At 48.7% G+C, this 21,512-nt stretch overlaps 2 protein-coding genes across 4 annotated transcripts in view; both read right to left on the bottom strand.

The window, feature by feature from the left end:
- SYN3 (synapsin III) overlaps window positions 1-21,512 on the bottom strand; it is a 428,731-nt gene that overhangs the window by 15,248 nt on the left and 391,971 nt on the right. For all 3 annotated transcript variants that reach the window (XR_013830364.1, XM_079935834.1, XM_079935835.1), the window contains exons 8-10: window positions 11,097-11,239; window positions 6,456-6,530; window positions 3,451-3,553 (exon numbers count right to left, since the gene is read on the bottom strand). Coding sequence is in view for 2 of the 3 variants with exons in the window: in XM_079935834.1 (XP_079791960.1) it covers window positions 3,451-3,553; window positions 6,456-6,530; window positions 11,097-11,239 (321 nt within the window). In the remaining variant the exon portion in view is untranslated. The remainder of the gene's footprint in view (window positions 1-3,450; window positions 3,554-6,455; window positions 6,531-11,096; window positions 11,240-21,512) is intronic.
- Window positions 20,486-20,961, bottom strand: LOC307194120 (CDC42 small effector protein 2-like). The gene is given in 2 exon segments (XM_079937007.1): window positions 20,486-20,707; window positions 20,710-20,961. Coding segments are annotated over 2 exon segments (255 nt in total). The 5' UTR covers window positions 20,848-20,961; the 3' UTR covers window positions 20,486-20,590.

Raw genomic sequence — 21,512 nt, 5'->3', positions numbered from 1 at the left:
CGTCAGGGAACATCTAGCCGGCCCTTCCTCTGGGAAGCCTCCTCGGCACTCCTGCCACCCTCACTTTGGCCGTCCCATTGGAGAGCTTATCCCACAGGGCCATGGTCTCCTGTTGATGTGTGTCTCCCCAACCAGACGGTGAGCCCCTGGGCTGGGGATGGACCCTGTGTCCTGTTAGACAGGTGTGCCCTCACTAAGTACCTCTTGAATGGAGGAATGAAAGGTCCCTACAATAAGTCCTGCTGAGGACGATAAGGATACTAATAAGTGCTACATGTCATTATTATGTGCCAGGCGCTGTCCTAAGCACTGGGTGTGGATGACCTCACACAAATCTCAGCATAGCTCTTTGAGATAGGTACCATTACTATCCTTATCATCATGGGAACACTGAAGGCAAAGAAGTAGCAAATTCAAGGACAGATTGCTAGCAATCCTTCCGTGTCTCACCGATCAACGAACAGCTCTCTGTGGTAAGAAAGGGGAACAGCAGACCTGGGTTCCAGGCTTCGGTTCTGCTAGGGACTTGCTGTGTGATCTTGGCATGTCACTTTTCCTCTGTGGGCCTGTTGTTTCCCTCAACTATAAACTGAGGGGTGTGGGCAGCGGCAAAGACCCTTCCAGCTGGGACTTAGGAGCCCGTGAGTCTACCTACTATGGTGGGGAAGCTGAAAAGCAAACCCAAGGATGTGATGCAGATCCTATTATGGACGGTCCTGAAACCTGTCCTCAAACTGAGCTCCCTGTTGGTCATGCCTGGGTTCCTGGTACCCTGGCTCCCAGTGCCCGGCGCATGGACAGTCTCTCGTTCAATGTGGGCTGAGTTGAGTTATAACTGTGGCGTCTACGTGTACACAGGCCTGTCGTCCTTTCTCTTCCTGAGCCCGCCCACCCCTTTTTGTTCTGGTTTCTGTTTCCTACACTCCCTGCAGTAGAAAACAGCCACCACAAGGAATCTGAGGTCAGAGCATTCTGGAGTCCCCATGGTGGACACAGCCAGAGGAAGTGGACATTCTGGTCTCCCCAGGGAAACATTTTTCCAATGAGCAATGTCATTCCCTGTACAGGTCATGGAGGACAAGTTCAAGTGTCTTTCCCCTGAGTATTTCACTGTGAGGATCTTCACAAAACATGTCCCACAAATTTTATGTTCTTACCACAGAGGTGGCTGAAGAAATCAGTATTTTTGGATCCCTTCTGTCTGTTTTTTTTCCTGACTGGGGAAAAATACCTTTTATCTTTCTGGTAAAAAGCTCCCCATCTCCCTTGACCTCACTCTAAACTGAAAAGCAACGGAAACAACTCTGCAATGTTTCTGAGAGACAAAAAAATCTGAAAAGCCATTTCCCTCGCCCCCGACCCTGGAACATTTTTGAGAAGTTGTCTTATTGTGTTGTAAAGTCCAAACCCACAAATTTTTTTTTTTTTTTTTCAATGTGTAAGGTCTTTCATCCCTGACCCGCTGAATGTCTGGAGGCAGGGAGTCTGGGCCCACGGGTACAAATTTTTGTTTCCTAAGAGTGAAAGCTGAGGAAACTCAGATAGGCAGGAGCTCGGGGAAGGGAGCCAGGAGTCCCTCTGCTGATTGCTGGCCCCTCTCTGAAAGGAAGCTCTAGGGGAAGGGTCCCTGCGACTGTGCTCACTGCTGCATCTCCATCACTTGGCTGGGGGTCTGGCGCCCAGAATAGGAGCTCAACAGTGAATGAACGATGGGTGAATCAATCAGTGACCACATGTGTGCCAAAGCTGAGTTCATGTGTGGTGGCCCCATGAAGAGGTGCAGAGGCAGAAAGGCCAGGAAGGGTCTCAGGAGATGCAGTGCCCTAGGCGTCGGTCTGAAGGTCCCAGGCATCCTCGCTCCTCCAGGGAGCAGCCTGGGTCTAGCTGGGAAGCAAGTGTACAGGGCAGTAGTTTTGCTCCTGGCCCCTTCAATGTCCTCTGAGAAGGGGCTGCTGAGGACATTTCAGGTAATGGTGGCTGCTGGACGTGAGGAGAGAGCTGTTTTCTAGAGCAGGATTTAACCTGCAAATATAGACGCAACTCACCCTTGGACGCTACCTGGCCTTCTGGGGGGTGAGTGTGGGCAGAGGGGCTATGTCCAGCCTGGACTCCCTCCCCTTCACCTCCAAGCTGGATACTCCCTGGGCTTGGGTGTGGATGCCCTCCTGGCAATGCTGGAGGAGAAGAGCAGGGCTCCCACCGCTCCAGTCACCGGCTCCCGCCACACCGTGGATCCCGGGAGTGGTGCAGACACTCGGGGCTGGAGGACTGGCTGGCTCTTGCGGTCACCCCAGCCATGTGCTTCCCATTAGCCGCCCACACCCCGGGGAGGGGGCAGCCACAGGGCTCTCCCTCACACGTCTTGGCCCTGTGTCAGCACCGCGCCTCTGCAGTGGTTGGAGAAGGCCACAGAAGGGAAGCACCGGAAGGGGCTCTGGGGGGTGGGAGAGCTAGGATGTGAGGCTGGGGAGAGAAGGGAGAATTCTGAGCCAGAGCAGCATTTTCAGGGGAAGCAATGGAGGACCATGAGCTGTGGCGGGGAGGGAAAGGGAGTTAGGAAGGGGGAGGGGGCTGTGAGGCCAAGAGACTTGGGGAGCCACACGGGGGGAGGGGGACCGTGGGATTGGGGTGGACACAGGGAGCCTTGAAGGTGGGAGGGCGACTGTGGGGCTGGGAGAAGCATGGAGAGGAAGTCTTTGGGGTAGGGGAGGAGGGTGATGGAAGGACCATGGCGACCTGTAGGCGACAGCTCTGGAGGGTAGCAGGGGTGGTTGGCCTCTGAGAGGCATGGGCTGCAGGAAGGTTGAGGGAGAGATTCTGGGACTCAGAGCCCCTCTGACCTCTCTTACAATTACATTTCCCTCCATTCACACCCCTTTCCTAACCTTCGGTGCCCTGAAGTTAGTGTACCACCCTTCCCTGCCAGCCTGCACACCCCACGTCCGTCTTGCTCAGAGCTCTGTCCCCAGAGCTACCCCCACGCCAAGCCCATGGGAGCCACTGGGTACCTGTCTGCTGATTGAACAGACAATGGAATCTCTGCCTAGTGACCAGGGAAGTGTGTCCTCTTTACACACTGGGACACTGAGAAAATTGAAGAGGCCTCTGAGGGGACAGAATCTTGCCAACTCTTGGCCCGATGCTTTTCCCCTACTGTTAGGGCCATGGGTTGGGGGTATTTGTTTAACCTCACGCCCAGAACTCCTGAGGGCCAGCTCAGAGCCCCTGGGCACAAAGGCTTTAGGGGCAGCCAAGGGTGGGGATGGGGTATGTGAGGGTGGTAGGTGAGAAGCCTGTGGGGGCTGCTTGCTGTGGCCTGGGCTGCATGTGCCCCAGCCATGGGCTAAGACACAGCTGACCATGCTGGAGGCCACACTTGGACTCCTTCCCTCTGGCGTGCCTGCTCAGGGGCCTGGACAGGCCAGGAGGATATCCTGGTCCACCTCTCACCTCAATGATGTAGTCTCTGCCATCCTTGCTGTGGACAGCCTTGACGGCGCAGATGTCCAGGCCACCAAACATCTCTGAGCAGCTGTCCACCCACAGCCTGTACCTGCAGGGATGGAGAGACAGGCAGTGGGCATGAGGGGCAGGGAGCAGGGACGGGAAGCAGAGGGAGAGAGAGGCAGAGACAGAGGGAGGGAGAGACACAGAAGGACACATACAGAAAAACAGGCTATGGGACAGACAGTGACACACAGGCAACCATTCAGAGATGGAGAGAGACAGAGATGCAGCAAGAGAGACAGAAAGGCAGAGAGACAGAGACCAGAGAGAGACAGAGACCTGAGAGAGACAGAGGCAGTGGGAGAGACAGAATGGGTAAAAAGGGAGGCAGAGACATAGATGGACTGTGAGAGAGAGACAGCAGGAGAGCAGCTAAAAGGGAGCCAGGAAGGCAGGAGAGAAGCAGGACTGGGGGAGAAGGAATGGGAGCTGGGAGAGATCTCAGAGACCTGAGCCCACCCCGCCTAGACCTTGACTGGCTCCCTAGTAGTGGGAAGCTTGCCTTGCCCCCATCTGGAGCCATCCTGGACACCCAGCTTCCCCTGAAGTCCTTTTCCCTTGGGAAAGCTGATCGAAGGTCCCCAGAAATCCCTCCCAGGCCGCTCTCCCAGGCCCAGCCTGTGGGGACAAAGGGCATATTCTCCTCCTGCCTGGGGAATGCGAGCAGAGGAGCCTGGCAGGCCACTCTCGCCTGGCCTGGGGGCCTGGTCCTCTGGACCCGCTGCTTTTTTTTCCCTTTCCAGCCACTTGATGGCTGCAAGGCCCGTTTGCTTTGCAGGGGAAGATCTCAGTGCTGGACTTTGACCCTGCAACAAGAGGATGCTTGTATCTGGAGAAGTCTTCCTGGCCTTGCACTTGGCTTCCCTCATGGTGGCTGGACTTGGAGTCACAGGGGACTTTGTGTCAAACGTTCTTGCTTCTCTCCCCACCCTCCAGGGTCACATGGGGGCACGCCTGCTCTGAGATCTATTTGTGTCTCTGAGCCATAAGGCCTGGAATGAGCTGAAGTGCTCTCAGAACCAGATCTCTCATCTCATCCGCTAATGCCCCTTGAGGCACTGAGGGTACTGCCCATGAATTTGCAGAATGGAAAGTGAATTCCAGGCCTGAGCAGACCCACTCCCATGGTAGGCTCCTGCAGAGATGGCCCATGTGGCCTGGGACTGAGCAGAGCCAGGGAGATAGTGCCCTGCTGGAGACATCTGTGAGTAGCTTGTGAGACATTGGGGAAGGCTGGGCTCACATTCTGGAAAGGCCATGAAGAAAAGGGCCAAGACTGTCCTGTGAATGCCCACTGGGGGAAGGATGTGACTCCCCCAAACCAGGTGATTCAGTTGTGCCAGGTGATGAGCACAACTCCCCTGAGACTACTTAGCATTTGTGGGTACCCACCTGGAAGGTAGTAGCTGCCACCTGGGGTTGACTGGAAGGGAAGGAAGCCAACATTTACAGTGTCCCTCCCTGCCATAGGCCAGCACTGGGTTAGGTACTGAACATCCCTCTCTCATTCAGCCCTCTGGCTTGGGTATGTTAACTCCAATTTACAACTGAAGAAGTTCAGAAAGGGTAGTTAACTTACCCTATGTAATACAGCTTGGAAGGGGCAGGACCACTCACTTTCGTTCATGCCACTTCCTCAGCTTAGAGCCCTGAACCAGCAGTTCCATGAGGACAGTGACTGTGTTATATCCCTCCCCTAAGTCTCACTCAGTCATCGCTACTGTAGCAGGGTGGTCCCACTCCAATCTCTAGGGGCAGAGATGTGACATAGGCCTATATAATCACAGCATTGCTGCTTTCTGGACCATGGTGATTGGTTCGGGGATGGTCATATGATCTAAGTCAGGCCAATCTGTGAATAAGGCTCTATTCCAGGCTTTGACTGCAATGGTTGGGAAAGACACCTTCTTTCTGCTGGACTTGACACTGTCAAGATATAAGCCTGGAGTCATTATGGGCCACCATATGAATGACCAGAATGAAACCAACACAGAAGCCAACATATTCTATCCAACTTAAGGGGGTAGAATAAGTTCTAAAGTCCTACCTGGAGCTGTACCTCTGGAGTTTTCATTGCCACAAGCCAATAAATCCCCCCTTTGGTTCAAACCAATCTAATTTGTGTTCTGACACTTGCAACTGATACAGAGTTCTTAAAAGGAAGGATTGGGTCTTTTCATCTTGGCCTCTTTAGTGCTCAACATACATGGCATGCAGTAGGCACTCAATACATGTTCACTGAACAGGCCTTTCTGACCCCAAAGCCCATGCTTTGTCCATTGTCATTGAATGCTTGCAAGCAGAAGTCACTGGGCAATCAAAAAAGGATGTGTGTATGCTGCTGGCCCCAAGAGCAGGCGACAGGTCCTTCTTCAGGTGAGGATGGCTTACAGGTGTTGTTTAAATAAGGGAGAAAGACCTGAGCGACTTTCAGCCAGAGTGCATCCCTGCCACATTCATGATTCATAGGAAATCAACCTCTCCCTCTCATATTGATATAGGAATAAGTCTGAGAGAGGAGTGGACAGTCCAGTAGCCCTGTTGCCCTAATAGGGATGCTTCCATGCAGCTGTCAGAGCAGGGAAAGACTGGTGAGGACTTCCTGCTCTCTTCCTACAGCAGCTGGGTAGGGCCGGAAAGACCCCTGGACTTGGAGTCAAGATAGTAGGGGTCTACTTTCAGCTCTGTCACTGATTAGCTCTGTGACCTTGGACAAGTCACTTTCCCCCTCTGAACTTTCTGCCCTATCTGTAAAATGGGGTTATTTATAAAACCTTCCCTGCAGGCTGTTATGGGCAGTAATGGAGATCATGCCTAGGAAAGTACTCTGTGGGTGGAGAGACACGGCCAAAGTGTGAGATGGCATTCATTACAGGATCCTTATTATATCCCTATCTATCTCCCACTATGGCTGGTGCCTCTCCCTGAACACCTCCTTTGCCTCTTACCTCTCTGTCATGGCCACCTGCTCCAGCATAGCAGAGCCTGTGTTGGCCTTCCAGTTTCCAGAGATGGAGGTTCTCCTGTATCACAACAAATAACACAGTGAGGGCATTAGGGATGCTTGTCATTGATCTGCTTTCCTTTTTTGCTTTGGCTGTTTGGCGGCTCTGATTCAAATATCTGGCTTACATTCTGACATGTAGTCTTAGGTACGCATCCAGTCTTCAGATTTATTTTTCTGTTTTTATTTCCCTCTATGTTGACTGTCTTACTTGTTGGGTCTTATGTATCTTTTCCCAATCCACCTTTGAAATATAAAAGTTAAATTTAACAAATGCCTACACTATCAGATTAAATCCTGAGAACTTTGGCCTCCTGTTTTTCAGAAGAAGAACTAGGGCAGTATAGCCTCCGGTGACTCTGGAATCTTTTTTGAGAGCCCCAAAATGTAGGAAAAATGATCCATGGAGAGAAGTGATTACTTTCCATGGTGAAGAGCAGGCAGGCCTTCTGGCTCTGCCTGCCTCACCCTCTTAGTTCCCTTGCCCTTTCTCCAAAGCCCATGGATATTTCCTGTGTGTAGGCCTCCACACACCTTTTTCCTTTGCCGGATCCAGTCTTCATCTCCATCTTTGCCTCCCTAAGTCCTACTCATCCTTCAAGTTTCATCTGAAAATGTGACTTCCTGAGAGTACATCTTCCCCAATAAGAACCCCCTATACTACACCCTATACCAATGTTTAGTAATGCTCATCTCACTTGCAATGACTACTTTAGTGTGCTGTCTTTCCTGAGGGCAGGGAACATGTTTTGACTCATCCCTCTGTACCTCTAGTGTCCAGTGGTCCCTGGCATGTAGTAGGTGTCCAGTAACTACCTACTAGGTAAGAGACTGTGTATGTTGATGAGCAATCCAGACAAACTATCTCTAATGGCATATCTGGATTCAGCAAAGACTGAATGGCTTTAGGCAAAGTGGCAGAGGTAAAGCAATTTGTTTCATGACCAAGGGAAGGCATGTGATTGAGGTTTAAGGGTGAACCAGGAGAGGAATTGCTATAAAATGTCTTTCTAAAAGAGAAAATAAAATGTATCTGAGCGCAGCAGATGCTGAGAATAGATGGTGGCCAATAGGAGACATAATGACTAAGGGTAGCAGTGACATTGATAAGCTTCATGTCAATTAAGTTTAGTTCATCTCAATGCAATGCAATTCAATTTGGCAAACAATCACCAGGCCTCCCTATGTCCTGGGTACAGGACTAATCTGAGTGTGAAGACATGACTCCTTCCTCAAGCTGCTCACTACCTTAAAGGGGTAGACCAGCCTAAAACCAGAACATAGGCGTGGTAGGGTTAGCAGTACACATGAGGCATGAAGCACTCTGGGGAAGCAAAGGAGAAACCAGTCATTTAACATGAACCCCAGAAGGTGGCGATTGAGATGTGCCTGGGAGGGTGAGTAGGATTCAATAAAGTGGGATCTGCATGGTAACAAGGGAAGGTAAGAACTGACTTGAGTCAGATGGATGTGAGTTTGAATCTCGGTTCTAGCATTTTCTAGCTGTATAACCATGGACAACATCTCTGGCTCTATTTCTCATGGGTAAATGGGAATAATTTTAGTACCATGCTTATAGGGCACTGTGTGGATTAAAGGAAAGATTCCCATAAACCTCTTAGTACAACGGGTGCTACTATTACTTTTCAGTAAGCGTAGACAAGAAAAAAAAAAGCATTCTAATGCCAGAAGCAGCAGGAGCACAAGCCAGACTGGTCTCCTTCCAAGAAGATAACGATAGTGAGAGCTGATATTTAGTGAGTGCTTTCTATGTCTGAGACATGGGTCTAAAAGCTTTATAAGCACTGGCTTATTTCAGCCTCACAAAAACTAATGAGATGGATATTATTATTATTATCATTCCCACTGAGTGGCAGAAGCCACCAAACCATATCTGAGAAACTCTGTGCTCTTAACCATGACTCTTCATGGCAGAGCCCATCACAGGTTTGGGGAAAAGAGTTGATTGGCCCAAATGTGATGCAGCTGCTAGAATGTAGGATGGGATGTAGACTGTGACAACAGAATCTACGTTTACGACACATGTATGAAGCTGACCCCCTTGATGAAGGGGCGGGGGTGAGTGGAAAGGTGCTGCCTAAGTAACTTTGGAAATTAGTGGAGGCTGTATGACTAGGTACAAAAGAAACTGTATGTAAGTCCTGTACCATAGTTGGTGAAGTTGTTTCTCATGGGACTACGGCTTGACAGTTCTGCAACTGTACACATATACTGTGGATGAACAAAGAAGTACATGGATGGGGGATGGTGGGAGCCAGGTTTCTTCCCAGTTGGAGTGGGAAGTTACAGATAAGCAATCTGGGAAGGCTAACATGAATCATGTGGTACGGGATGAAAGTCTGACACATCACTATGAACTCTGTCTAGCTTTAGCTATAGATGGATATGTGTGTGTGTGTGTGTGTGTGTGTGTGTGTGTGTATCACACAACTGTAAATTACAGTTAAAGACGTGTGTATACACGGGTTGAGATACACATATTTATTTCCCAGCTCTGTCTGCTGAGAGGATTTAGAAACAATGACACCCAGTGGCAACACGCACAAAGGCCCAAGTACTGGGCAGGAAGTGGGCCAGAAAGGACGCTGAATGGTCATGGGCAGAGAGGGCGTTCTACACCGAGGTGTGACATGAACACTCTCCCTCGGATGTGGGCCAACCCAGCGTCCAGGAAACACCATAACTAAAGACAAATTGGAGCTGTCAGGGCAGAAAGGCTCAGCATAAAGAATGCAGCAATGAGGTAATCCTCAAGAAGAGAAACTGGGACAAGGTGTTGTCAATGTCAAGTGGAAACGCTAACAATGAGGAGAGGAGGGAAATGATATCATGTGGGATGGTGGAGGCCTCAGGAATGCACTGGACCATGCACTGGAATATTCTCCAACTCAGAGAGGCTGGGGGTGGCAGGGGGAGGTGATCTTATCACCTTGAGGGCATCTGAGAGCAGTGGCAGGTCTGGCCTGGCTCACGGGTGGAAGAGAGCGATTGGCAAGACTGACCAGAAGTATCTCTTGGCCCCATCCCTTTCCTGGGCATATTTCCTTATAGGTCAACTGACTGCATTTTCTCCAGTTTCCCAGGCAATGGCAGAGTGGAGTGGTTGCAACAGAGACTGTGTGACTTGCAAAGCCTAAAATTACCATCTGGTCATTTACAGAAAAAGTTTGTAGACCACCGGTCTAGGCAATCCAGGTAGTGCAAAAGCAACCTTAGATAATACAGAAGTGGATATGTATGGCTGTGATCAATAAAACCTTATTTACTGAGACAGGTGGAAGCTGGATTTGGCCTGTGGGCTGTGGTTTGCTGACCCTGATCTAGAGCACAGCTCCACCACACAGAAGCAAAGGGCTTTCTAACTGTCCAGAGTCAGCTGTTGTAGTCCTCAAAGATGGAACCAGGCAATCAGTGTGCCATGCATGCTTGGAAACCAGGCACCTGTTGCCTCTCTGGGCTCTCATCATTCCAAGTGGAAACAACAACACTCCAAAGTGAGACAGAGAGGACCTGGGGCAGATAAGACCTCTCTAAACACCAAGCCCTCCACCTGGTCAAGAACTCCCGCTCATCCTTGTAACCGCAGCTCCAGCGTGAGTCATCCTTTGCCTGAACCACCCCCGGGATGAATGTGTGTTGGATTTTCTGGCATTCATCCCTTTTCTTTTAGTCACACAACCTCTATTTCCACTGGATAATGACCTGCCCATATTGCATGCTATCTTGGTGGGACTCTTCATACTGCTCTACATTCCTCTAACTAATAAGCATGTGACCACAGTTGGATTAATCAGCACTGTTTCCACGGAATCACAATCTTGAGTTAAGCCCTGAACATGATTAGGGCAGATTCACTTCCTAATGGGGTGCCACGAAGACTGTATATTACTTCTGGCTACCCAGATTCCTGCGGCTGCCCTGGACCCTAATATGTCTGAAATTGATAATTTGGGGTTTTGTTAGTTAGTTCTGATCATTCAGCTAATAAATTCCCTTTAAAAAAACTCCACCAAATTAGTCAGGTATGGTTTTTACTAATTGCAGCTGAAGAAATCTGATGTAATCTCCTTCCTGCTCTTATTTGTCCCAGAGAAACCCTTTTGCAGCCCACAGCCCCAGAGCCATCTTCTTACAAATACAGGTCAGATCATGACACTTCACTGCTCAGAAGGGAAGAGAAGAAAATTCACAACCCTCAGCAAGGCATTCAAGGCCTTCCTTGATTTGTCCCTAAGCCTCTCTTCCATGTATGTCTCCTATGACATGCATCAGGTATATACTTCGAAACATGCCAACAGTCTTTCTTTCTCTGGGGGAGACAGGCTTCACTTGGGTAGACAGATTTCTACCCTGGGATAAGCCATGTGGAGCATCAGCCTTCCGCTGTACTAACCAGAGAAGAAGGGTGGTAAAGGAGACAGAAAGGGAGAATAATGATGTCCCTATGGGGTCTCTGCTCTGGGGCAGAGAAGACAGGGCATGACATGTATTTTTAGTCTCCGTTCTTCTCACACTCTGCTCCTACCCTTCCTCCCAGCTCCCCAGCCCCTGCCCAGGGACTCACATGTAAGCTTTGTAGTTGGATCCAATTTTCTGGATGCGGATGTCGTACTTGGAGTCGATGAAGGCCTCGGTGGTGGCGTAGGTTTTGGCCATAGCCACCATGCTGGTGATGTCCTGGTAGTCATGCTGGTTTTCTACTTTGATCTGTGTGGGAGGATGAGGGGTTGAGTACCCACCCACCCACCCAGCGTTCACTGGGTACCTACCCAGTGCTGGGACCCAGGGCTGCACCGTATACAGTAACCTTGAGAAGGTCGCCTGCCTGGCAGGGAAGGCAGACCTAGAAAACAAGTCACCCCACCACTTCCTGTGGAAGAGAAAGGCAGCATTCCACCTGGGGAGTCAAGGGGATCTTTATAGAAGGGGTGGGCTCTGAACAGGGTTTGGAAGAATGAACGCGATTCTCACATGGACTATGGAGCAGGTGCGTTCTCTGGAGAGGATGGAGGATGGACAAGGCAGAGGCAGGAGGAGCCCGTAGGGAGGGGGGATGGGCCAGCAGTTTGGACTGGCCAAGGGGACAGGAGGGTGGGGGGATGCCTGAAGAGGGTCTTCAGGGAATAGACCATGGAGGGCCTCAACAGCTCTGGTAGGGGCTAGGATGCTAGCCTGAAGACTCTGCAAAGCCACTTGACGGAGAAGAGTTTAAACAAGAAAGTAGCCTAATTTGTGTTTTAGAAAAATCACTCAAGCAGCTGTGTAGAGGGTTGGATGGAGGGGTGTGATGTGGGATAGAGAGAGACCAGTTAGGAAGAAGGGAGTATGTATGTGTGTATGTGCATGTGGTGTGCATGGGCAGGGTGTGTGCATGTGGGTTGTGTGTGTGAAGTGTGTGGAGGACGTGCGTGTGGGGTGTGTGGGGTATGTGGGTGGAATGTATATTTTGTGATGTATATGTGTGGTGTTTGCATGTGCGTTGTGTGGGGTGTGCGGTGTTTTTGTGTGTGCAGTCCGTGTGTGCATGTGTGTGTGTGGGAGTGTGCACGCACTGGACATGGCTAGCTCTGCTAGTCCAAAGGCCTGGGGGAGAAACTCGCTCACACTGTTTACTGGGCTGAGGCCAGGAACATGCGGTGGTGTCCTGGGGTCAAGGAGAGGTCTTAGGAGAGCTTCCAAGGCCAAGTGCAGGGGAGGAGGCCAAGGCGTTGTGACAGCGATCTCAGGACATAACAGAGGCTGACTCCCAGCACCTGTGGACAGCTGGGTGGGTGCCCCCTCCCCTGTCGTCCTCACTCGGACAGCAGAGGGGTTCTGAAGCTGGGCCAGCAGTGGGCAGAGGCCAGATCCACTGGGGGGCTGGGTGGGTGCTGAGTAGCCTGGGTGGGGGGTGGTCCTGGCCTTACAGCCTCTTCTAGTCCTTTTCTGCCCACCCTTCAGGCTCAGCAGTGCCCTGACCACTCCCTCCCTCCATGATGATGCCCATCCACGTCTGCCCCAACTTCACAACTTACGTGGCATCTTCACAGCCCTCCTCTGGGACCCAAAACAGGATTGTGAGGCAGGCAGGGTGGCCATTATTATGGCCACTTAACATGGGGAAAGGGAGATTTTTCTCCTTGTCCAAGGCCATATAGCAGCTAAGCACAGAGCTGGGAATGAAACTCAGGACTCCAAAAGCACAGCTGTTCTTGGAACAATCTCAGGGTATCTACAAGAGCATGCCTGCGGTCCCACCCCACAGATCGTAAACAGCGAGGGGGAGGGAGGCTTGGCAAACCTTCTCTCTTCTTGGCTCTTCGTGCAACCCAGCCTCAGTGGCAGGCTGCCTCCTCCCACCGGAGGCCGAAGCTACCCTTTGTTCTAGGTCCTCTAAGGCTCTGACTGCCTGCTGTTCCCTCCTCCCTCAGTAATAGGACCCTTAAGTTTTACCTGGGCATCTGGTCTCTCAGCTAAAGATTATTTTGTTCCAGTCTCCTTACAGGTAGATGTGGTCAAGTCTCTAAGTCTGGCCAGTGAAACTGTGAGTAGATGTGATGCGAGCAGCCTCTGGGTGGTGCCTTTAAGATGAAGGGAACCCTACCTTTCCTTCTCCCTTCTCCTGACTGGGATGTTTACATGATGGTGGGAGCCGGAGCAGCCTTCTTGGACCACAAGATGGAAGCTGCATGTTGAAGATGGCTGACTAATAAGGTGGAAGGAACCTGGATTTCCAACACCATGGAGTCCCCAGTCAGCCCGGGATTGTGTATGCTCAGACTCCTACGAGAGCAAAGTAAACCTTAATCTCGTTTAAGCTACGGTTATTTTGGACTTTGTTAAAGCAGCCAAACTATATTTCTGCCATGTATTTTTCATCTCTTGCCCTTTATTGATTCTTTATCCTTTGGATTAACATGATCATGGATCCACTAATCTCAAATTGTTCCTGCTTTTCAATACCTCAGTTACCACTGCTCTCTCTGTCTCTACATCCTCATTTCCCACTCACTCCTAAACCAGCTCTCTCTGGATGTCATTCCCCACCACTCCACCGAAACTGATTTGGCAAAGGTCACCTTCGACCTCCTCATCGGCAAATACAATAGAGCTCCCTTTGCTCCCTATCCTGCTTTGGCATTCTATGGTATCTGAAGCCACTGAACTTTTCGAAATTTGGTTTTCATGCCACTATTTTCTTCCCTTTTTTTCCTGGCAACTTCTTCAAAGTCTATATTGCTTCCTCTTCCTTCAACAGCCCCTTGAAGGTGCTTGAAATACAATATAGGTGCGTGAAGTACAACAATCCAGCTCATTTCCTGGTACGACAATGAACTTGGCTACAGCAACAGGGTGGCGGACCATGGCAACTTCTTCAAAGTCTGTATTGCTTCCTCTTCCTTCAACTGCCCTTTGGGTGGTCATAATGTTTCATTCTCAGCCAACATTTGGGATCCGGTAAAGAGAGAGTCAACGAAATGAAAGAATGGGGGTGAGAGCTTGCAGGGACAGCTTGTCTAATTCATTTTTGTCACTGGGTGGATCTGGAAAGGACCAGAGCCACTTCTGGTTTCCTAGTCAGAACAGCATACACTGCAGGCTGTCTCAGAGATTTCCGGTTGTCCACAACATCCATTCTCTTCTTCTATAGCAGTGAAGCACCTTGGTCTGGGGGTGCATGACCATCCAGAATAAACGTTACACCTCCCCATCTCCCTGGCACCTGTGTGTAGTCATGTGATCATGGTTGTGCGATCACGTTTTGGTCAATGAGATGTGAGCAGGAGTGGGGCCTGAACTTCCAGGTCTGCCTTATAAGGGAAGTTTGTGTGGGGGGATGCTTTTCACTTCCTCCTTTCCTCGTCCTGCTAGCTGCAGTGGGCTCCACTGAAGACCTTGTGTCTGAAGGGTAACACCCCAGGAAGGAATGATCAACAGGATGGAAGGAGCCTGTTAGGTGAGAGAGAAGGTCCTAGCTTGTTTAAGCCACCTTAGGTCTTTGTAACAGCAGCCGAACTTCATCCTTAAGTAAATATTTGCTGAATTCATCATGCATGCATTCATTTATTCACAGGATAGACAAAAGAGAGCAAAGAGAGAAAGTAGAGATGTAGAGGTTTAATTATTAATGAATTAGTGGTCAGCCCAACCTCCCTTTGTGAGCCCTTCTCTCCTAGAGTAGTCGGGTTGTTTGGGGTGGGGAGCTCATCCTGCCCTCTTCAGGACTGAGCAGGTAACCCAGGTTTCTCATACATGGGCTAGTAATTTTGTTCTCAAATTGTGTGATGTCTGAGCCCCATAAAACCCGGCTCTCCCACTGGCTCCACACATGTCTGTCTCCCCATTAGACTGTGAGCTTCCTAAGGACAGACAACATGTCTCGGTCCCAGTTGTAACACCAGTGCCTGGCACGTTGCAGATCCTCCAGATGTGTTTGCTGGATCGATTTTAAGAAGCCTGGATGAAGATCTGCTTGTAACTTGGGCGGAGGCAAGCGGATGGAAGGAAAAATAAGGGTGCTTGGAAAAAGGCAAAGAAAATGTGTTTCAGGGAAACATGTTTTATAAGATGAATTTTTCTGTAAATGCTCAGGCTGGATTCCACACTCAGAGGTTTACCGCTTCCTAGTGTAGCGCCAGCGGTGCAATCAGTTAGCGTGAGCCCAGTACTTGTAAGAGGTTTACAGCTTCCATTGTGAGCCTTGGGAACCTGGTGAAATCAGGGACCCTGGAGAATGGAGCGGGTGGCCTGGTGGGTGGTGTTGGAGGGGACTCTGGGTGGGTGCTCAGGCCATAAAGGGAGGTGGGGTGAGGAGCTATTGAGGACGGCTAGCCATGGGGAGGGTGGAACGGCTGCTGGCCCGGGGAGGGAGTTACTAGCTGGAAACCCCTCCAACTGTTCACAGAGACAAGCTGAAAACAGGAAGCTTGAAATGAGCTGTGATTCAAGATTACCCATTTCCTGCTCTGGGGACCCGTGCCGGGGTGCCACACGAGCTCCTTGACTCTGAAGTCTCACACTCTCACGCTACCTCCCTGTCCCCTCTACGCCCCCTGTCTCTTCTCTCCTCCTTCCTCGCCCTCCCTCCCTCTCCTCCTCCTGGGCCCCATCCTTCTTCTCTCCCACATCCACTGCCTTCTCCCATTCTTCTCCTCTTACTTTTAGTATCATTTTCCTCCTCTTTGTCCCGTTCCCTCTGTGTTTTCCTTTGTCACCTCTTACTTCTCCCGTCTTTCTCCATCTCTCCTTTTCCCCTACTTCTCTACCTCCCTCCGCTTTCCCTGACCCCTTCTCAGTGCCTGTCTCCTTCTTCCTGCTTCCCTTCCATGCCACCCTCACCCTGCCCCCCATCTCTCCTACCTCCTTTCCCTCACTGTTTCCCTGTTCAGCTTCTCACACTTTCCTCCTCTCCAGCTTTGTGAACTGCTTTACCTCCCCGGTGTGAGTGAGTGGGTGAGTGTGCGTGTGAGTGTGTGCGTGCACACCTGTGCTCCATCAGCAGGGTGAGCGAGGAGGGAGAGTGAAAACCAAGGGAGAGGAACTGGAGAGAGGAGTCAGGGGACAATTCCGAATCTCCTCAGTGGGATTCATCTCAGAGGTCTCCTCCTCCAAATCCCAGCTGGGACGGGCAAGTCATCTTCTACAGCCTCGGAAGCCTGTGCACTATTTGCTTGAACACCTCTAATAACAGGGAGCTCACTACTGGGCAAGGCGGCTCATACCGTCTTAGGGAACTTGTTCTACTGTATATTAGACCAAGAGCGAGCGAATGCTTCCAGCGGTTGATCACACAGGGTACATCTCGGCGCTCTGCCTCGTGTCTGCTTTTCATCCACTGGATGAGAGCCACTCAGCTGTGCCTAAGTCACTCTTTTCTTTAACCCATCCCAATGTGAGCTGGTTCCAGACCCTTTACTACCTTAAATGCTCCCCTTTGATACTCTCTTAAACTATGTGGTGTCCAAAATTACACACATACTCCAGATGTGGTCCTACCAGCTGAGATTGGATAAGACCGTCACCTCACTCTTTCTGGAACACATCTGGCCTAATCCTGCCTCAGGGCCTTTGCACTTGCTGTTCCTTGCTTGCATGGCTCACAGCCTCACTTCATTCAGGTCTCTCCTCCAGCCTCACCTTCTCAGAGCTGCCTTCTCTGACCACCATGTGTGAGGTTACTCCTCCCACCCAGCACTCCTCATTCACATTACCCTGCTTAATTTTTTTCCATAGCATTTCCACCACCACTTCCTTATCTATTTATTTGTTTGTTGTCTTTCTTCCCTACCATTCCACTGGGATATAAGCTCTGCAAGAGCACTGTTGTATTTCAAGCACCTAGAACAGCAGGGAAAAATAGGCGCTCAGTAAATATGTTTTATGATCGAATAAATATATGTAAGTATTTACAAATATGTATTGAGTGCCCATTATATTCAGAGACTAACTGATCACTTTTCCAGGTACTATGCTGGGGCTGGGGGTGCAACAGAGAACAAGGTTTATGATTCTCATCCACATGGAGCTTTGTGCCTATTAATTATCTTGCTCCTATTAACGTAGCTAAATAAAATATTAGCATTTCTAAGATCCATGTGGAGCTTGTTCTAAGCTAATGTCTCTAGATCATTTTTAACCACAAGATCCTGAGAATCCACATCTCTCCAAGCTTGGACTTGAGTGGTTTTAATCCCTGAGTAGGACTTTATGTCTACCTTTGCCAGTCTTGGTTGGAATCCAATATTGATTCTGTCGTCTGACCTGTTAACTCTCCCTCTCAGCTCTATGTCATTCAAGATTTTGGTACACTCTTCCTATACATGTAATCCAGCTCTTTGATCTTACCTAAGTTACTTCTCTGAGCTTTAGTTTCCTTACCTATTAAAGGTGATTATAACAATTACCTTGCAGGATTATTATGATTTTTAAATGGAATTGTAATGACTGTCAAAGGACCTACCTAGCATAGCGCCTGGCACCTAGTAGGTGCTCAACTAAAGTTGTTTATCTTTAATTAGATAGTCGTTGAGATTCTTTGCTGACCTTGAACCATCAATCAATGCTTTTTTTTTACAGTTATTTATGCAATTATTCATCCAGTGCCAAAGCTATCTCCTGTATAGTCATCCAAACTGATGAGGAAAAGTTCTTCTTTTTAGATGAGTGCCAGCTAATAAATGCAGAATAAGTAAGAGAATGAGAATGTCAGCCTTCTGCAACAATTATGTTACTGCAACAACAGATCTAGGCAACAATGCTCAATGCCAAAGACCATTGGGAAAGACTGGTGGAGAACTCCCTAATGCGTATATCAGGCAGACAACACCTGAACTCACAGATCAGTCTTAAATCCTAAAAGAGAGATAGTCAGACATGATTACATCTACAGATATGCAAGAGAAACACTCACTACCACCTATGAAATATTCTTGCCAAAACCTAGAACTTGAATCAGACCAAGTCTCTATATTCATCCACCAGGTTATAAGAAATGCAGACACTGGAAGAGCACCACAGAGCTGTAATCAGCTGAATTCAGAAGGTAGGAAATTCTGCAGGAAAATGACCTTTTCTCCCCCCTTCCAACAAATAAATGACAAGAAAAACAAAACCGAACGAAGGGAACTGCTGCAGATCAAAAGAGACTTCCATCATTCCAACCGTGCGAAATGTGAAGGCTTTATTTGGATACAATGAAAGAAAATCAATTAACATAGGACTACTGAATACTGACTATTTACTAGATATTAAAGAATTATTACCAAAGTTTTAGGTGTAAAAATAGTATTTGGCCGGTAAAAAAGAAGTCCTTATGTATTAGAAATTCATACTGAAGTATTTTAAAAAAAATATTTGTTCATTTATTTATTTGGCTGCATCAGGTCTTAGTTGCAGCATGTGGGCTCCTCGCGGTGTGTGGGCCTCTCTCTAGTTGTGGTGCACAGGCTCTAGAGTGCGTGGGCTCAGTAGTTGTGGCGCACGGGCTTAGTTGCCCCACATTATGTGGGATCTTAGTTCCCTGATCAGGGATTGAACCTGCGTTCCCTGCATTGGAAGGCAGATTCTTAACCATTGGACCACCAGGGATGTCCCCATACTGAAATATTTACAGAGGAAAGGATGTGATATATGGGATTTGCTTTAGTATAAGCTGGTGATCCACAGAGACAGAAAGTAGATGCATAGTTGCCAGGAGCTGAGGTAAAAGGGTAACGGGGAGTGACTGCTAAAGGATATGGGGTGAGGAAAATGCCTTGGAATTATACAGTGGTGATGGTTCCTCCTTGAGGAAGCCACTGAATTGTACTTTAGAAGACAAATTAGTCACGTGAGCCAATTCCTTAAAATAAATCTATCTATCTACGTATACACTTCTTATGGCTTCTGTTTCTTTGGACAACCCTGACGAATGCACTGTCTCAACTAGAGCTGCAGCAAGAAGACAAAGATGCCACCTCCCAAAGTGATCTGTGACAGAGACCACTATGGCCAAGAACTGGTAGATTCACCCACGTTGATATTACAAGGTTGGGCTGCTGGAGATTAGAGATTCTGAGACGGTGATTTCTTAGGAAAGTTTATGCCAGCCTACCACTCCTCCCTTGTGCTACGTCTGGTAGGAGCTTCAGCGGGACGCCCAGCAAGACTGCTATGTGTCTGGTGCTGAATCCTTCCCAGGCCATCTGCAGGTAAGCATCCTGCCTTTCGTTTATCCAGGCTAAGGATGCACGTGCTTCCTGTGGCCACAGGTGGGTTGTGTGGAGAGAGCAGCGCCTGAAGGAGAGCGGCACCTCCACTGCCACCACCGTGGTGCAGGCCACATCATCCCTCTTTGGACTGCTGCAATCATCTCTTTTAAAATTCCTCTTGCCTAAGCCAAACCTCAGACTGATTTCCTCAGGCTCTCTGGGTGTGGGCCAAGTCATCAGTATTTCTGGAAGCTTCCCAGGCAAATGCGTGCAGCCCAGGTTGAAAAGCTTATATGATCTGGTTCCTGGTCATCCCTCTTTTGCACTCAGCCAAACTTGTCCCTGACTTACTGCTTTTGTACTTGCTATTCCCACTGGTGGAATACTTTTCCTGAATACTTTCCCATGGCTGGTTTCTTCAGGTCTCAGCCCAGATGACCCCTCAGAGGCTTTTCCAACTACCTGATATCAAGTAGCTACTCCTTCCTGGGAAGTCTGTACTGAATTATCACTATTTTTTCTTACCATCTTTGACTATCTGAAATTACTTATTTGCTAATGTGCTATTGTCTCTCTCCTCTATTAAAATGTAAGCCAAATAAAACCAGAGCCTCCTGTGTCTTGCTAGGAGACAATACAACAGAGTGTTGAAGAGTGCAAGCTCAAATCCCAGCTCCATCACTTATTAGCTGCATGACCTTGGGGAATTTACTTAGCTTCTCTGTGTCTCACTTTCCTTATCAGCAAAATGTGGGTAACGTGTTTTTTTTTTTTTGAATGCAAGCTTTTCTTTTATTATAACTCTAAATAAAAGTCATACTTCTAAAATAAGCTACAAACTGCCTTTTTTTGTGAAACTGATGTGACTTGGTGCCACAGCTAACCTTTCTCTCATAGTAGCAGTATCATCAGACCGTGGCAGCAAGGAAATGTCCATTTCTGGCATCCCATGGGCTCCCACACAAGCAGCTTCATAAAGCATGCAGATACTACTCTGCTGAAGTTTCAAATGAATAGAAATGATCATTGTGCTTATGGGTCTCATACCTTCCAAAATATACATAAATGGTGACAAGTTAAAATAGCAGTTCTTTGCTTACCAATAAAATCATAAGGCAGAGGGGTTGGAGCTGGAAAGAGAAATTGTTAAAAATGCGGGAAAAAATGCAAAACAGTGCTAGCATTCACAAAAAAGATCATGCTAAAATCAGATCCATATTGGTAAAAATCAATCATTAAGTCACAATCCAAGGAACTCTGTCCACGAGTCCAAAGGCATGCATGCCAGCTGAAGGAAGTGCAGGATTCTTCAGAGCAGAATAGTAACGTGTCACTGGAGTAATCACAACAGGGTGAACAAGACGCCATCACGTGGAGCAGGGGTCTGGGGCTATCCGGCCTTCGTGTCCACGAGCTGCATCTGCACGTTGGCAGCCATGCCACCCCCGTAGCCTCCCTTGGACTGCATCTGGTTCTGAATGGAGCTAACGGAATTCATCCCACTGAACACAGGTCTCCTGACCCAACGTGAGCCGTGTGCACAAAGTTTGTGGGCTCTCCAATCATACCTCGGTCAATCCGCCGGCGCCTTTTAGGTTGAGGCTGTTCTGCAATACAGCAGTTGAAACACAACCAGAATTCACTCATGCTTACAGTCCAAGTTATAAATGAGCACCAGTGAAGTTTCCAAATCTCAACTCAGGAAGCTTCACAAAGCAGGCTTCTCAATATATGTCCAACGATGCCAAAATAATAACTTTATTACTTCTCTGTGTTTTTGTTCCTGGAAGTCAAGTATCTTATATAGTCAATCTAACAAAAGGTCAGATTGTTTCCTTTCTTTGCTTCTGATTCTACAGAGACTAGTTTCTGAACCACCAGGAAAGGTATAAAAATTGTTGTCTTGACTCAGGACCTTAAGAGGTAGTCACTCACTCCTTGTCAATAGAGCTATCTCTGGGTTGAGAACATTCCATAATAGGCATACAGATGACTGTAGACTCACTGTCAGTATAAGTTGTTCCTTGAAGGTTTCTTCTCATTTGGGTTCGAGGTTTTACTCAAAAATCCACACACTCACAACTGGCCCTATCGTAGCCTTTGTCTCCACTGCTCTCGCTCTGGCCACAGCCGCTCTCGGGCAGGCTCCGCCGCTGCTGTCCCCCCACGCCTGCAGCTGCGCTCCCCAGCGCGCTCGCCGCTCAGTAACTTGTTAATATGAAGAAACTGCTCCTGATCAAATGTGGATGACTTGGATTGTTGTTGAGCATTAAATGAGATACATGTAAATAGTTTAGAAGAACTCTTTGTTC

The sequence above is a fragment of the Stenella coeruleoalba genome (assembly GCF_951394435.1).
Source record: "Stenella coeruleoalba genome assembly, chromosome: 11".
Classification (NCBI taxonomy): Eukaryota; Metazoa; Chordata; class Mammalia; order Artiodactyla; family Delphinidae; genus Stenella; species Stenella coeruleoalba.
Note: the sequence above shows the minus strand (reverse complement) of the source record. Positions and strands in the feature narration are given on the sequence as shown.